General features: G+C 40.1%; 1 protein-coding gene across 1 annotated transcript in view; it reads right to left on the bottom strand.

The window, feature by feature from the left end:
- LOC120540073 overlaps positions 1-17,184 on the bottom strand; it is a 49,974-nt gene that overhangs the window by 10,720 nt on the left and 22,070 nt on the right. The window contains exon 2 of the mRNA XM_039770547.1: positions 6,435-6,486. Coding sequence (XP_039626481.1) covers positions 6,435-6,477 — 43 coding nt within the window. The 5' untranslated portion in view covers positions 6,478-6,486. The remainder of the gene's footprint in view (positions 1-6,434; positions 6,487-17,184) is intronic.

Genomic DNA, 17,184 nt, shown 5'->3' with positions numbered 1-17,184 from the left:
GGCCAGATAGAAACCATCCCTGAATAAAAGGCATTTAAAGAACTTTAAGAGCATGAGGAAAAACATTTCCTGGTCTGATGAGACACAAATTGATCTCTTTGGGTAGAACTCCAAGCACCATGTCTGGTGAAGACAAGGCACTGCCTATCATTTGCCTAATATCATCACTATGGTGAAGCATGGTGGTGGCTACATCATGCTATAGAAGTGTGGGGACATGAAACTGGTCAGAATTGAGGAATGGATGAATGCTGCCAAATGCAAAGAGCTCCTTGAAGAAAATCTGCACACCACCTCATACTGGGACAACGGTTCATCTTTCAAAAGGACAATGACTTTTGAGTGGTTTTGGGACAAGTTTCTGAGTGTCCTTCGGTGTCCCAACCAAACTCCATAGAACGTGTGTGGAGGGAACTGAAGATGGCAATTTACAGATGTGTGCCATCCAATCTAATGGAGCCTGAGAGGATTTGCCAAAGAGAGAATAGGATAAACTGTCCAAATCCAGGGATGCAAAGCATGCAGAGACTCATCCAAGGGGCTTCTACAAAGTACTGAATTAAGAGTTTGAATGCTTATAGGAATGAACGATTTCAGTTTTTGATTTTTAACAAATTTTCATATCTTTCTGAAAACATGTTTTCATTTTGTCATTATGGGATACCGAGTATGGGGCAAAAATGGCAAATGTATTCATATAAAATGAAATCTATTACACAATAACGTGTGTTAAAAGTGAAGGGATCTGAATACTATTTGAATCTTAATCAATAATGAGTGCTGGATAATTTCAAGATTTGTTTCACACAACTGGAAGAGACCTGTAGCAGACACCTACTCCCCCATCATCACTAATTTGTCCCTCATACCTTAAAGCACCAACACATATCTCCTTATTAATAACAGATTATTAGAAAGGAGCCTATTAACTAATGTCCACAAGCCGTATGCATTTCCTATTGATACAGAGGCAGTTGGTACGTTTAGAGCTGTTCAGATTAGATAAAAGCAATGAAATAAATATCAGTTGACACCTTGTCGTAGCTTCCTTCCTGTAATAAGAAAACAAATGTGGAACAAATGAGAGTGTGCGGCGAGTCACACGTCCATCTAAAGAGGACAGGTGGGCCCAGCCTCATTATGGTGGGGTTTGGGCTCAGAGGAGCTGCGTAAATATTTGTGGCCACCAGAGGGAGCGCTAGCCGCAAAAATGTCCACAATGCTACAGAAAGCATTTCTGTACAGCGGATAGTGGAAGAAGTCAGTTAGATAGATAGATAGATAGATAGATAGATAGATAGATAGATAGATAGATAGATAGATATATTTTTTTTTATTTTTAAAATGACCTTTATTATGAACAATAACAAAAAATACAGTCATAAGACAAACAATCCCAATATTCAGGATATTAACAAAAAAGTCTGTATCACACAACCACCACTGCTCCCCCTTTACACTCCTCCTACCTCTAGATAGATAGATAGATAGATAGATAGATAGATAGATAGATATGAAAGGCACTATATAATAGATAGATAGATAGATAGATAGATAGATAGATAGATAGATAGATAGATAGATAGATAGATAGATAGATAGAAGTGAAAGGCATTATTAGATAGATAGATAGATAGATAGATAGATAGATAGATAGATAGATAGATAGATAGATAGAAGTGAAAGGCATTATTAGATAGATAGATAGATAGATAGATAGATAGATAGATAGATATGAAAGGCACTATATAATAGATAGATAGATAGATAGATAGATAGATAGATAGATAGATAGATAGATAGATAGATAGATATGAAAGGCACTATATAATAGATAGATAGATAGATAGATAGATAGATAGATAGATAGATAGATAGATAGATAGATAGATAGATAGATAGATAGATAGATAGATGTGTGTATGTGTGTGTGTGGGGAGGCAGACATGCAGGCGAGCAGTAATTTCTTTGTACACATGACAATAATCTTGAACTTAAACTAAACATTAAAAAATTAATAACAACCACATTTAAACAGCACATCTTCATACAAAGAATGTAGCTCATACTGCATTACAAGATGTTAAAGAGAACATTTCAAAAAAGAAATAACATTAGTGAGAATAAGTAACAAAGCAAAAATAAAATAATGAAATAAATTCATACGAGCTTATAAAACATATACTGTAATTAGTAAAAAAAAAAAAAAAGTAGCGCCCTTATATTGAATATGATATTGTAAGCCATAAGCCAATAACATCGTATCAATGGGAGATTTTCGTTAAATAATTTACCTTAGCGTTGCCACATACGGGTTTTTCTTTCGGAGAGTATGTCCCGTTTCGTGATTGTTGCATGCTAGTAACAACGCTTCTGGCATACAGTAGATACCTGTGTTGTAAATACGGCGCCTGTGTCTTTAAGCAGGTTTACAGGGATGCGGAGGGGCTTGTGGGAATTGTAGTTTGTACTTGTAGGCGCGGTGCGTTGAAAACCGGAAGAGAAGAATGTGGCGGGACTTACACCAGATGGCGGTAATATAACTGGAGTGTCCAAACCGCCATATAACACAAGAAGACGGGAGGAAGAAGTGGCGGGGCTGTTTTATTCTTTATAAAGTCGATCATCGGCAGCACCCAAAAAACCCTTCTTTGAACTGGATATTCGCGGCGGAAGAAGATTTGGCATGGCCATCGAATAGAAAGACAGCGGTGGGCTTTTTTCGCCATTCATGTCTTACAGTTGCTCTTTATGGAAGAGGTGCGCCTTAGAAGATCATTCACCTTCTGGACTTTGGTGGTAGGATTGTGTTACATTATCCATTTTTCCTTGTAGCCGTTTACAAAGAGGCATTATTCATCACATTATTCTTTCAAGTAACAGTTGTTTGTACTTGAGGACCCACACCCACCATTTACAGTAAAGACTTTCGGGACCGTGTGTGTCGTCTGGCGTCGATGTCCGTGACGTTCGTTTTATATGTTTGTTATTGGTTTTCGCTGCTGCGTTTGTAAATTGTTGCATATATATATATTTGGTGTATATATGTTATTTATTTATTTTGACCTTTTTTTCTGGTGTAAAATACAGCAGTACTTAGACGTTGGCCTAATTCCATCCGTCCCTCCATCCGGCTTCATTTCTACGCTAATCTGTTGGCAGCCTCGGTCATCTCCTCAAGAGTCGCGGTTCGCTACAATACAAAACTCAAATCGTGACTGAAAAAAAATCCCAGAATCCCACCACTGTCAGTTTAGTGGGCCGTTTCAGAGTTGCTATCTGTACTTGTTGAAGTCGCATGCAGGGAGTCTATTTTGTCAGTGACTCCGGACTGGCTAACCTGACGTGAACAGACGTTTTCCACGAGCAATAAATCGATTTATTTAGATGTAGACTGTGAAGCCTTGACAAATGTCAAAGTTTGATACTACTGAGTCAGTTAAGCGAATAAGTAAGGAATTAAAACCAAAGCCAGAGGACACTCGAGGATGAGAGTGGGGAGTTCTGTGAAAACCCCTTAACGTCCAGCACCTTATCAACGCAGTGTCGCCCATGATACTAGATCTGGATATTTATAGTTGCGATGTTTGCACAGCCAGACTTCTTACTGTAGCAACTGAAAAAAAACCTTCCTTAGAATTCTTTATTTATTTATTTTAAGTCTCCACAGACTGGGAAATTACCTTCGTCTCTAACGGAAGCCAACGGCAGTTGGCAGAACTTGTCACTTACATATTGCAAAAAAATCTGAGCTTGCAGCTCCCAGGTGGCATTACTTACTGACTAATAGCATGCTCCGTTTATGTGGCATGCCTGTAAGCAACAATTAATCAGTTAATAAAACACTCAATTCATTTAACAATTAACATATTAATAAGGACTTTCTTTTTCATTTTGACTGTTAGCACACAGTAGGGGCCACATTAAACTCTATTTTTTAATCCTCTCCTACTGAAATAATTATTGGCTAATTTCAAAATGACATCCTGTCTCAATAATCCTTGCAAAATAGCCTCTTTACAGCATTCTAAAACACTTGGTTACAATAACATATCCATCTTAATAAAAGGACGGTTGTGAGTCTGTCCAGTTGCTCTACTGTGTCTGTGGTATTCCAACAGAGGGCACATCACCAGCAGTTCCAGCAATACAATATATTCCTACAAATGTTTGTGATGCCCCATCTGTTGGAATGACAAATGAGTTGCATATGTCACTTTCATGTGCCATTTGGTATGGGATTTGTAAAAGCAGTGTTAGCAATGTGCCACCGTTTTAGAATGACACAGACATAGTAAATGGATGGATACACAGACACTTAATAAAAAAAAAATAAATAAGGTGGATGACCGTGCCATGAAAGACAATACAAGAAAGATTCATTAAATTAACATTCCTTTATCACAGCCAGCATAGCTTAGCTGTTGGACTTCTACATACAAGATGTCCAGGTCAGTTCCCATTACCAACCTGCTGGATGTTCTTGAACCGGTCATGTCACCTTTCTATGCTCTCGTTAATTTAAGGTGGCTGCAAATAACCTTTGAATGTTTTTGGGTTAGCACAGTGAAAAGCACTATATTAAATGAAGATTCACAAAATCAAACTGCCCCCAGTTTAACCATAAAACGGGAAAAATTCTATAGGGGTTAACACTTTTATAGGCACAGTAAATCAGGTTGCTCTAGTTCAGGATAATAGGGATCTGAAGCCTAATCTGCAAATCACTGGGTGCAAGGCAGAGACTAACCTGGAGGGGGCGTCAGGACTACAAACATCTCTCCATCAATTATCAAATCCACTTAATCTGCTCATTAGGAGATGGAGCATCCCTGGAAGGCGCTTCAGGATGACAATAGTAACCAGTCCTGCCTGATTCCAGTTATTCACGCTTACCAATTTTTCACAATGCGTTTTATTACTAAACTAGGCTGACCCACCTTTTAAGGCGACCGACTTTTAAGTTGACCACTTCATAAGGCAATTCAATATGAAGATCAATTTGATATTTTATACAAACTCATTAATTTGGTTATATTGCATTTGAGCGGTATTACTTTAATACTCGTAGTTTCTGTTATTTTTGTGATGAAATTTTAAACTTAATTTAAACCCTTTTGAACCCCCCTGATATTTACTACGTGGTGAGGCATTTGTACTCCATTAACATTAATTATTTCCAGAGACATAATTTTGTCTATTTTTCCAGCGCATCGCGCACAAAAGCAAGGGAACGATGGGAGCACCAGAACTCTGCTCACATCATGTCGCTTCGTACCCCAAGCTGCAAGTAGTAAGTCTGTGATAAGATGAATACCGCTACGCTTTCCACTCGTGGGACGGAAGGACAATCCCGACCGTTTTTATATAGTCAGAAAGAAGAAGAAGATATCGCATAGTCTGGAGTAGAAAATCATCTTTTACCTGGAAAAATGAAACTACAAATCCCATCATGCATTGCAAAATGGACGGGGCTAGTGTGAAACTCCACGCCTGCGTAGCACTCACGGGACGGAAGGACAATCCCGACCACTTTTATATAGTAAGAAAGTAGATGAAGATATCGCACATTCTGGAGTAGAAAATCATCTTTTACCGGGAAAAACGAAACTACAAATCCCATCGTGCATTGCAAAATGGACGGGGCGTGTGTGAAACTCCGCGCCTGTGTAGCACTCACGGGACGGAAGGACAATCCTGACCGCTTTTATAAGAAGGATGCATTACAAAATGCAAAATGCATTCCAATCGGTAGCACAAACATTTATGCTTTGTCACTCCAATAGATCACAAACATCAATGTAGTAGTAAAATGCATTGCTACAAAAGTTCGTGTTGTGCCACCTGTTGTAATGCAAGAGACATAGCAACTGGAGAGACGCAGAGACGCTTGTCCTTTTCAACAGAGTGTAACTGCAGAATGCAGTACCTAAGAGGTCAGTCACGTAACACCCCAGCATCACAAATCACCCTCAATGTTGATCACGAAGTGCCCATCACATGCCCTGTTACACTATAGTTAAGATTAGGGTTGTGTGAGGACTCCGAGGGCATTTCTTGAGAGATGATGTGGGCATCAATCCTAACCTGACCTACATCATAGGTATAGCAGGCTGCAGTTAGACCCATCTTGTCCCGTTTTTTAAAAGTGGATATTCACCTTTGTAAATAACATAATTTAAGTCATCGAGCAATTGATTACGGGAATACATTTGGGGAAACTTGTGAAGAGGTGTACGATTTTTTTTTTTTAACTTAGTCTAGTCTGAACTTCTTCCAAGCCATGTAGCAGCCGGTCAAGGTATTTTAAGCTGATAGTTAGAAAAGTCTTAACGTCTAAACTGAATGTTACCATTGAAGGTAACCTAAGTTGCCTCTGGTGCCCGCCGTCCACATCGCTTGTCTTTCGAAATCGCACATGATGTTGTACATACCTGTCAAGAGGAGCAGTGAAGTTAAGCAGATGATGCTGCACATGACTTGACCCTGTGTGAAGTAAACAGGATGTTAGACGGGAACGCCATCCCAGAACACATCAAAAACCACATTAGCACCAGCAGTGCAGCAGCAAGCACCCGCCATGCCACTTACATATTAATCAGATATTTAAAATAAAAAAAAAAATTTAAAAAAAAGACAGCATTGATTCAAACAGCAGATCAAAATAACAGCACTGAGAAGAAAACAGAATATTTTAACCTTTTCGATTGACCCATATGCCTGCGTCCAGACAACTTATATGAAAAGACCGGTGTCCTCAAATAGTTTTCAGTAGTAACAACCGTTCCAGGTGATGCACCGTAATTTTGTTGTTTTTAAATGCCATGAAAATAAAGGCACAGACTTTGGGTTTAAAACCGAATGAGTTAAAGTAAAGTGCAGCCTGTCCCACGTTGCCATTTCTCACATGACAGACTCTACAGCTTGACACAGTTAAGGTCTGTATGACATTTCAGCTGGAAGGCACCAGCAGTGTTTCATTCTAAGTCCTGGTAGTTTCCATTGCTGCTGCTTTCTTCATCAGATCTGACCGTGAACTGAAGTATACAGTCCTATGGAAAAGTTTAGGAACCCCTCTTAATTCTTTGGATTTGTGTTTCTCATTGGCTGAGATTTCAAAGTAGCAACTTCCTTTTAATATCTGACATGCCTTATGGAAACAGTAGGATTTCAGCAGTGACATTAAATTTATTGGATTAACAGTAATCTGCAATATGCATCAACATAAAATTAGACAGGTGCATAAATTTGTGCACCCCAACAGAGATATTACATTAATACTTAGTTGAGCCTACTTTTGCAAATCTAACAGCCTCTCGATGCCTCTTATAGCCTCTGATGGGTGTTTGGATTCTGGATGGAGGTATTTCTGACTATTCTTCCATACAGAATCTCTCCAGTTCAGTTCAATTTGATGGCTGCCGAGCATGGACAGTCTGCTTCAAATCATCCCATAGATTTTCGATGATATTCACGTCATGTGACTGTGATGGCCATTCCAGAACATTGTACTTCGCCCTCTGCATGAATGCCTTTGTAGATTTCGAACTGTGTTTTGGGTCACCGTCTTGTTGGAATATCCAATCCCTACGTAACTTCAACTTTGTGACTGATGCTTGAACGTTATCCTGAAGAATTTATTGATATTGGGTTGAATTCATCTGGCTCTCGACTTTATAAAGGGCCCCAGTCCCTGAACTGGCCACACAGCCCCACAGCATGATGGAACCTCCACCAAATTTGACAGTAAGTCGCAGGTGTTTTTCTTGGAATGTGGTGTTCTTCTTCCGCCATGCAAAGTGCTTTTTGTTCTGACCAAATAACTCATTTTTGTCTCATCAGTCCAAAGCACTTTGTTCCCAAATGAATCTGACTTGTCTAAATGAGCATTTGATACGACAAGCGACTCTGTTTGTGGCGTGAGTGCAGAAAGGGCTTCTTTCTCATCCCCCTGCCATACAGATGTTCTTTGTGTAAATTGTGCTGAATTGTAGAACGATGTACAGATACACCATCTGCAGCGAGATGTTCTTGCAGGTCTTTGGAGGTGATCTGTGAGTTGTCTGTCACTATTCTCACAATCCTGCCTCTCCATATGCCGCTCCTGTATTTTTCTTGGCCTGCCAGACCTGGGTTGGTTTAACAGCAACTGTGCCTGTGGCCTTCCATTTCCTGATTCCATTCCTTACAGTTGAAACTGACAGTTTAAACCTCTGAGATGGCTTTTTGTAGCCTTCCCCTAAACCAGGAGACTGAACAATCTTTGTTTTCAGATCTTTGGAGAGTTGCTTTGAGGATCCCATGCTGTCTGTCACTCTTCAGAGAAGAGCACAACTTGCAATTGACCATCATAAATACCTATTCTCATGATTGGACACTCCTGTCTATGAAGTTCATGGCTTAATGCAACCAATTTGGTGTTGCAAGTAATCAGCACTGAGCAGTGACAGGCATTCAAATCAGCAGAATGACAAGGGGATCCACATTTTTGCACAGCCAGTTTTTCACATTTGATTTAATTTCATACAACTAAATACTGCGTCACTAAAAATCTTTGTTCAGAAAACACCACAGTACTCAGATGTTCCTAGGAAATGAAAGACATACCACTGTTATCTTGTTTTGTTTAAAGGAGTGTCAATTATTATGGAGACTGAGGGGTTCCCAAACGTTTTTATATGACTGTAGTTAACCCTGAGCTCCGAGCTCACTTCAACCCAAAGATGTGCGTCTAGATGGACTGTTAACTCTAAACAAGCACAATATTAGTGAGTGACAGTGAAAAACTTGAACATGCCCAGTGATAGGCTGGCATCCCTTACGAAACAGATTCCTTACATGGTGCTGCATGACAGGCAGTGTGGTGTAGTGGTTAAAGCTTTGGACTTTTTAAATCCCACAAGTGTCACTGTGCTCCAGTTGGAAAACCAAAAGAAATGTAGCCAATTGTCTCATAAATGTTCTAAGTCACCTGGGATAAAGGTGTCTGCCAAATAAGTAAATGTAATTGCTGCCTCTACTATAATGAAAGAATATCTTCAGAAAGGATGAGGACCGTGCAGGATTTATGGTCTGTTATATTCGTGTATGACTTCTCACATTGTCTGGAATTGCCTGCAAAATAATCTGTAAATATTAAACAGTAAAATTCTCGCCAGTGTGGGAGCACAACTCTGCTTATCTACAACGGGTTCAGAAAGTCTTCAGACCCTTCGCTTTCTGCACACTTTATTTACTGAGTGGTAAGTCCATCCATCCATTATCCAACCCGCTATATCCTAACTACAGGGTCACGGGGGGTCTGCCGGAGCCAATCCCAGCCAACACGGGGCGCAAGGCAGGTGAGTGGTAAGTTTAATTTTTAATTGATACATTTGACATTCTTGCCCTTCAATCCACACTCGATAACCCATAATGAAAAAGAGTGAAAGCGTGTTTTCAGAAAGGCCTGCCAATTTATTAAAAACTGAAAACAGAAATCTCTCATTTCTAAAAGTATTCAGACCCTTTGCTATGGCAGTCCAAATAATGTTCAGGTGTCTCCTGTTTGCTTTAATTCTCCTCTAAAACTTGATTGGACTCTAGCTGTGATAAACAGACAGGACATCATTTAGAAAGGCACACCTCTGTCTCTGCATAAAAGATCCTACAGTTCAACTGCACGTCGGGACAAAAGCCAAACCATGAAATCCAAGGAGCTCGCTGTAGATCTCAGTGTTGTAATTGTGGTGCGGCAATGAGTGGTGAAAATGCTGCTTTCAGAATTAATATGATTGTGAAAGTCTACAGGGAGTTCCTTGGACTTCATGGCTTGTTTTGGTTTTTTGTCCTTGCATGCAGTGTGAATTGTGGGACCTTCTATACACGGGCATGTGTGTGCCTTTCTAAACAATGTCCAATCAATTCAGCCTGACAGCAGATCACTGGCACCGACTGCCACGCCAGGATGTCAAAATAAGAAACAAAATTGAGGAGGGTTAATAAGGGTTTATAAATATTGTGATACTTGTGAGCACTTTCAGCAAACCAATTTATTCAGCAAAAGTGTGTTAAGAAACGCTATTGGGCTCCTTTATACCAACAGCAATACACCTGCATAATGTCTCACTGAGACTGTGAATGCCAAATCGGAAAGTTTCTTGTCTTCATTTTTAAAACTTTCTTTTTGGTCATTCTGGGGGGTGTGTGTGTGTGTGTATATATATATTTATCTATCTATTTATGTATGTACTATGTATTAATATGAATCGGAAAATATGTACACATAACCCCAGTTCTCAAGTCCTTACATTGGCTCCCAGTTAATCTTAGAGCTGAGTTCAAAATCCTCTTTTTTTAACGTATAAAGCCTTTAATGTCAAGGGTCCTGCTTTTTTAACAGAGCTTATTATTACAGTAAAAAGTCAATTAACGGACAGGGCCAAAAGAAATAAAAATTGTGCACGCCAGCACCTACCTAATTACTGTACTGCTACTGCCATGCGGTGCGTTGTTAGCACATTGGAACAACTCTCCCTTGTGCTAGCGTAGTGTTCTTCCTTAGCTCCACGTGTCATGCCGCCTCTTGAAATCAATGTTAGTGACTTACCTTCAGTTTTAACATTGTTTCATGGCTTTTTTTCCTCTTTTGTTATAATTAATTTGCTATATATTGTTACAGACGATAAACATACTGTAAGCAAGTGATGTTAGAATTGACACAAAAAATTGAAATTATTCAACATTTCCGAAACTGCGAAAGTGTTTCAAGTACTGCTTCAATTTACAGAGTAGAAAGAACAAGTGAATGATATAAAGTGTGATGCCAACAAAATTGAATAATGTAATGTTATTCTGTATGAATGTTAGTTTTTCTGTATTGTAATTTTGTTTTTCCATCCATCCATCCATCCATCCATTATCTAACCTGCTGAATCCAAACACAGGGTCACGGGGGGTCTGCCGGAGCCAATCCCAGCCAACACAGGGCACAAGGCAGGAACCAATCCTGGGTAGGGTGCCAACCCACCGCAGGACACACACAAACACACCCACACACCAAGCACACACTAGGGCCAATTCAGAATCAGCAATCCACCTAACCAGCATGTCTTTGGACTGAGGAAACCGGAGCGCCCGGAGGAAACCCACGCAGACACGGGGAGAACATGCAAACTCCACGCAGGGAGGACCCAGGAAGCGAACCCGGGTCTCCTAACTGCGAGGCAGCAGCGCTACCACTGCGCCACCGTGCCGCCCAATTTTGTTTTTAAATTCTGTTATTATATTTTGCTAATATATTGTGATGTGCAGGTAGCTTGTGGTGCACTGTGCAGAAGCAGAAAAGGTGGAATGAAAGCTGTAAGTGATGGGACTGGATGAAGGGCTTCTGCTCGGTAAGGGGTGGACACAACTCTTTGGAGGTGAGTGACGGGAGAAGTTAGGAGAAAAAGGAAGGTGCAGCAGAAGGAACTTTTGAGTAGGGAGGCAGGAGGCAATAAGCAGACGTGTTTGTGGTACAGAGAAAAAAAGAACATAAGTGGCAGGAGATAAACTGACTGGTATTGAAAACTTTCTTTTATTGCTCCGTAACCCAGATAATGAAGTATAAGACCAGGCACTGTTTGTTACGGAACAAAGATTCCAAGTAAAACATAGAAAACGCCAGTACCTCTGAGTTGTTTTTGCTTATGTTGGTCATTACAGTATTATGTGAATTAATTTTGTTAATACTATATTCTATTTCATTAATATACTTTTGTTTTGTAAATAAATATGACTGTTCGCTAAACTAATCTACTGTCTAGTCTACTAATCTTTTTTTCTTATCCATCACGGCCTCTCTACCGACCCCTGATGGATAATCAAGGTTTTACTGTACTTACAGACAATTGAGATCTCAAGATGCCAGACTACTTAAAATTCCAAGGATTAATAAAATAACAGAGGGAGGTCAAGCTTTTAGTTACCGGGCCCCACGCTCTGGAATGGTCTGCCTGCTAATATAAGAGATGCCTCTTCAGTTTCAGCATTTAAATCACAGGTGGAGACTTACGACTTTAGTCTGGCATACCCTGACTAGAGCTGTTGAATACTTGTGTATGCTGCATTTCTGTTTGTTAAACATTTGTACAGAAAAGTACAAGTATCTCGATATTTATAAACCGTCACTAACTCTCCTCTGTTCTGTTTATCCTCTTGGCATCTAGATGTGGAACTTGATGCCATCGCTTACTGCCAGCCTGCTCTCCAGCATATGGAAGAGTCAATTCAGATAAAGGAGCATTGGAATCATTGGATGGAAAGATTCTTTCATTAGAATGGATGACTAGCACAGACTCCACTATAGAAAACCCAGGAGCAGGGTAGGCAGCCAATTGGATGAGGTCTTCAGAACAATAATTTTGTTTTTGACTTTCTCTTTTATGATTTTTATCCCCACCATTGTTAATTGGCTATAGTTTCATCAGTGGATTAATAAACAAATATTGTTTTTTCCATTTATGTTTAATCAGTTTCTTAATAAGTGGGTCTCCTGTAAAAGTGTCACTTTTATTTTAACGTTTACACCTGTTAGGTGAAAGAATGCTTTCATTCTCTTTAATTCGTGATTCAGACCTTTAACATTCCAGTTTACAAAGTTAACTGTACAGTCATGGAGACATTGCTTCTGAACTTCAGTTGTCATTTTGTCATCTTAACTTAAGATAAAACAGCTTAATTTCCAATTTTACCAGGTGTTATTTCCATGAAGCCTTTTGTTACGTTGACATTTATAATAGTAAGGACTAAAAGAATAGATTAGAAATAGCTTGCTCTCTTTCTCCCGCCCGGATCCCCCCCACCCATTTTGCCTCCCCACGTGAGGCTAGACCACACTCTGACATACCTAGAGACGGTGCACATTCATAACAAAACAAGCTCACCCAGCAGCGGCATATAAGGATTAAAATAAAGATATCTATTGACAATACAGTCCAAATACTATAAGAGTAAAGTGTAATGCATTTAATGTGTTTAATCAGTTTCTGCCTTGTTCTTTGTTTCTTAACATATCTGTATTTTTATGTGTACCACTTCTGTATTTAGTAGTTAGTTTAATGTAAACTTGTATTTTAACTGAGAATTCGTCACCGTGCTCTGCACCTGCAGTCAATGAAGAGCACTCTACAAGAAATAAGATGTAATTGTCATCAGGGCAAGAGGGTCAGACCACTTCTAAAGCAGCTTATGATTTCAAGGGTTAATAAAATAGCAGTTGGAGGTTGAGCTTTTACTCACAAGCCCCCAAAGCTGTGGAATGATCTGCCTGCTACTATAAGAGATGCCCTTTCAGTCTCAGATTTTAAATCCAGACTGCAGATTCGCAGCCTTAGTCCGACATACCCTGACTAGAGCTGCTGATAAGCTCTGCATACTGCATTTCCATTTGCTAGTCGTTTGTACAGAAATCTAAGTATATATAGACAGAACTTTATTTGTCTCCAGGGGAAATTTGGATTTAAATCCATCTATCTCATTTTTGTAAATATTCTATTGTACCTTTTCATGGGACAACACTGAAGATATAACACTTTGATAAAATGTAAAGTAGTCCACGTACAGCTTGTATAACAGTGTAAATTTGCTGTCCCCTCAAAATATCTCAACACACAGCCATTAATGTCTAAACTGCAGTCAAATTCAGAGAGGTCCATGACAAAAACCTGCTCTAGAGCACATGTGGCCTTGGACTCGGGTGGCAATTCCATGGCGTGACACAAAGCATACACGCAAGGCAATGCTGTCCTTCAGTGACCCAAGCTGACTTAAACCCCAGAGAACAAGGGTGGAGATACCCAGTGAGAGCAGTTTACATATGCGTCCCATTCAATCTAACAGACCTTGAGAAGATTTTAATTCTGGATTAATTTTTTTTTTTTTATTTGTAACCCATATGATCTAATATTTCATCCTAAACATTGCGTTCATCACATTTCATTTACTGGTAGAAAGTTACAGTATGTTTGATGGCTGAGTGCTCGTTTACTGTGTGTGTGATGTAATGACTTGGTCTCTCTGTAGAAAACAGATTTCTCTCTTTTAAGACAACAAAATTTGAATTCAGTTAAAATTAAATTTAATCTCTTATATGAAATACTGCTGGACCTTTGGTAACACATTGCTGGCTGTACCATTTGCCCTTGACTTGGAAAAGCTCAAACACAAAATTTAGGAAAAATGGTGACACCCATTTTCCTGCTTAGAACAAGGTGGACATTTGGGCCAATAATCAGTTCCTTCTTATGTTGAAGTTTGTTCTTCAACAGCGCCAGGTCACAAATAGAATTCAGTTAAAACTGTATTTTACACATAAGTTGATACACAAATCAAGTTATCAAGTATTGTATTTGAAATCCGCATCTTGTAGATCTTAACATCCCAACTTGATATTCTGGGAGCAGGAAATGACAAGACATTTTGGGCCACATGGCCTGTTCTGAATAAAACTGCACTTATTTTTGGAGGAGTGCTGTGTGTCACTTTTGCCCCAAGTATATAAACTTTGGAAGTCTGAGGAGGCAGGTGAATCAACTTTCATCTTTGTATCACTAACACAGCAGCCAACACTACTTTGATGTGACCACAAATCCGCAGCACCTGCAGGGTCAGTCTGGGCAAATCATTCTGCACCGTGGCTCTAATGAAACAAATCCTTTTGAGTGTGTAAAATTTTTAACAAGCACTTTAGTAACCACGGTGGTATTGCATGTGGTGGTGGCAGTTTTGAGTAGCTTTGGAATCGGGTGATGTCAACGGGTCAAAAGTTGCACTGCAGATCATTTTTCTCATCGTTATTTAGCAAGGCTACAGAGACTTAGTGAAAATTCTGTTTTTTCTTCTTGCATGTTATTGGTTCAGAAACATGGAGTGCTTGAAGAAGCTGTATAGGCAATGGCTAAGCTTGCAGGACCCCATTTGGGAGAGCTTTCCAGCTGCACAGGGTTGACATCTGGCTGCATTGTAGGATTTTCCTTTTAATGACTGACAGTGACAGAGGTGAAGGAAAATCGGGAGAGACAGAAATAAGGAGGCAGCTACCAGAGCTAGTTAGAACAATTTAGATGAGAACAGGCGATTCAGCCCAACAAAAATCACCAGTCCTGTCCCCTTAATTCTTCCAAAATAACATCAAGTCCAGTTTTGAAAGCTCCTAAATTTCTACTGTCCACCACACTACTTGGTCACTTATTCCATTTGTCTGTGGTTCTCTGTGTGAAGAAGAACTTTGTAATGTTTGTGCAAAACCCTTAAGTTTCCAGCTGTGTCCTCGTGTTCTTGTTGCAACTCATTTAAATGTAACAGTCTTGATCCACTTGATCATTTCATAATTTTAAACATTTCCATAATGTCTCCTCTTAATCATCTTTTGCTTAAACTGAAAAAGCTCAGCTCTTTTAATCTTTCCTCATAACTCATTCCTTGCAGTCCTGGAATCAGCCTTGCTGCTCATCTCTGGACTTTTTCTAGCTCTGCTTTGTCCTTTTAGTAGCCTGGAGACCAAAATTGCACACACAACTCCAGATGAGGCCTCAGCAGTGTGCTATAAAGCTTCAGCATAACCTCCTGTGACTTGTACTCCACCCATCAAGGCGCTATATAACCTGACATTCTGTTTGACCTCTTAATTGTTTCTGAATTCTGTCTGGCTGTTGATGGTGTCGAGTCCACTGCAACTCCCAAGTCCTTCTCATAAGGTGGACTTTTAATTTTTCAGGAGGTTTGGGCATCTGATGCGAATGCTTCCTGGATACTTCCCTGTGAAAGTTTTATGGGCAAAACCAGCTGTTAGGAGACCACAGAGAAGACCCTTGGCATGCTGAGAGGAAAATATATCCCCTGGATGACCTGGGAACACCTTGTGATCCCACAGTCTGAGCTCTCAAGTGTGCCTGGGGAAAGGGACGTTTGGGCCTCACTGCAAAGACTGTTGCCTCTGTGAGCTGGTCAGATAAATGGTGGAAAATGAATGAAGTTTGAATTCCATTGGACTCCGTACCCATGATAATAGGGACCCTTTAAACCTCTAATTCTTCTTCTTCTTCTCCTTCTTTCGGCTGCTCCTGTTAGTCGTTGTTACAGTGGATCATCTTTTTCCATATCTCCCTGTCCTCATCATCTTGCTCTGTCACCCCCATCACCTGCATGTCCACTCTCACCACATCTATAAACCTTCTCTTAGGTCTTCCTCTTCTCCTTTTCCCTGGCAGCTCTAACCTTAGCACCCTTCTCCCAATATACCCAGCATCTCTCCTCTACACATGTCCAAACCAACGCAATCTGGGCTCTCTGACTTCTAATCACCTCATTTCTTAACTGCGCTTCCACTACTCTTTTCCATAACTACATGCTGTGGTTCGTCAATGTTATTCCTCTGTAGTTACTACAGCTCTGCACATCCCCCTTATTCTTAAATATCGGCACGAGTACACTTCTCCACTCCTCAGACATCCTGTCACTTTCCAAGATTCCATTAAACAATCTGATTAAAAACTCTGCTGCCATCTCTCCTAAACACCTCCATGCTTCCACAGGTGTGTCATCTGGACCAACGGCCTTTCCATTCTTCATCCTCTTCATCGCTGTCCTTACTTCCTCCTTGCTAATCCGTTGCACTTCCCGATTCACTATCTGCACATCATCCAACCTTCTCTCTCTCTCTCTCTCGTTTAAACTCTTTAAACCTCTAATGCTACGTGTTATTTCAGTACCACACTCTAATTTAGCATTGCTGCCCACCGACCATCCCTTTATGAACATAGTCTTGTCTTTTTCAAATGAATAATATGCCATGTCACAAAGCACAAGTGATGTCTACAGATTTTATTGAACTGCATTTACTGTAAGGAGCCAGCTGAGGTGGAGTGGGCACCTGATTAGGATGCCTTTCTGGGGATGTGTTTCAGGCAGGTTCAGACAGGAGGTGACCTTGGGGCAGACACAGGACATGCCGGAGTGATTCATATCTCTCAACTGTCCTGTGAATGCACATTATTTTAACATGGCTTTCTCAGAGCTTCATTTCAGTGTAACCCTGATATTCTGTATATGCATTTAATTCTTTTTTTTTTTTTGTCGTTGCCCTGAAATCCGTACTAACTCCTACTTTCTCTGCTGTTCTTTTTCCGGTTTTCTTTGCGCCCCCCCCACCACCCGATCAGGGCA

Source organism: Polypterus senegalus, chromosome 12, assembly GCF_016835505.1.
Source record: "Polypterus senegalus isolate Bchr_013 chromosome 12, ASM1683550v1, whole genome shotgun sequence".
Lineage (NCBI taxonomy): Eukaryota > Metazoa > Chordata > Cladistia > Polypteriformes > Polypteridae > Polypterus > Polypterus senegalus.
Note: the sequence above shows the minus strand (reverse complement) of the source record. Positions and strands in the feature narration are given on the sequence as shown.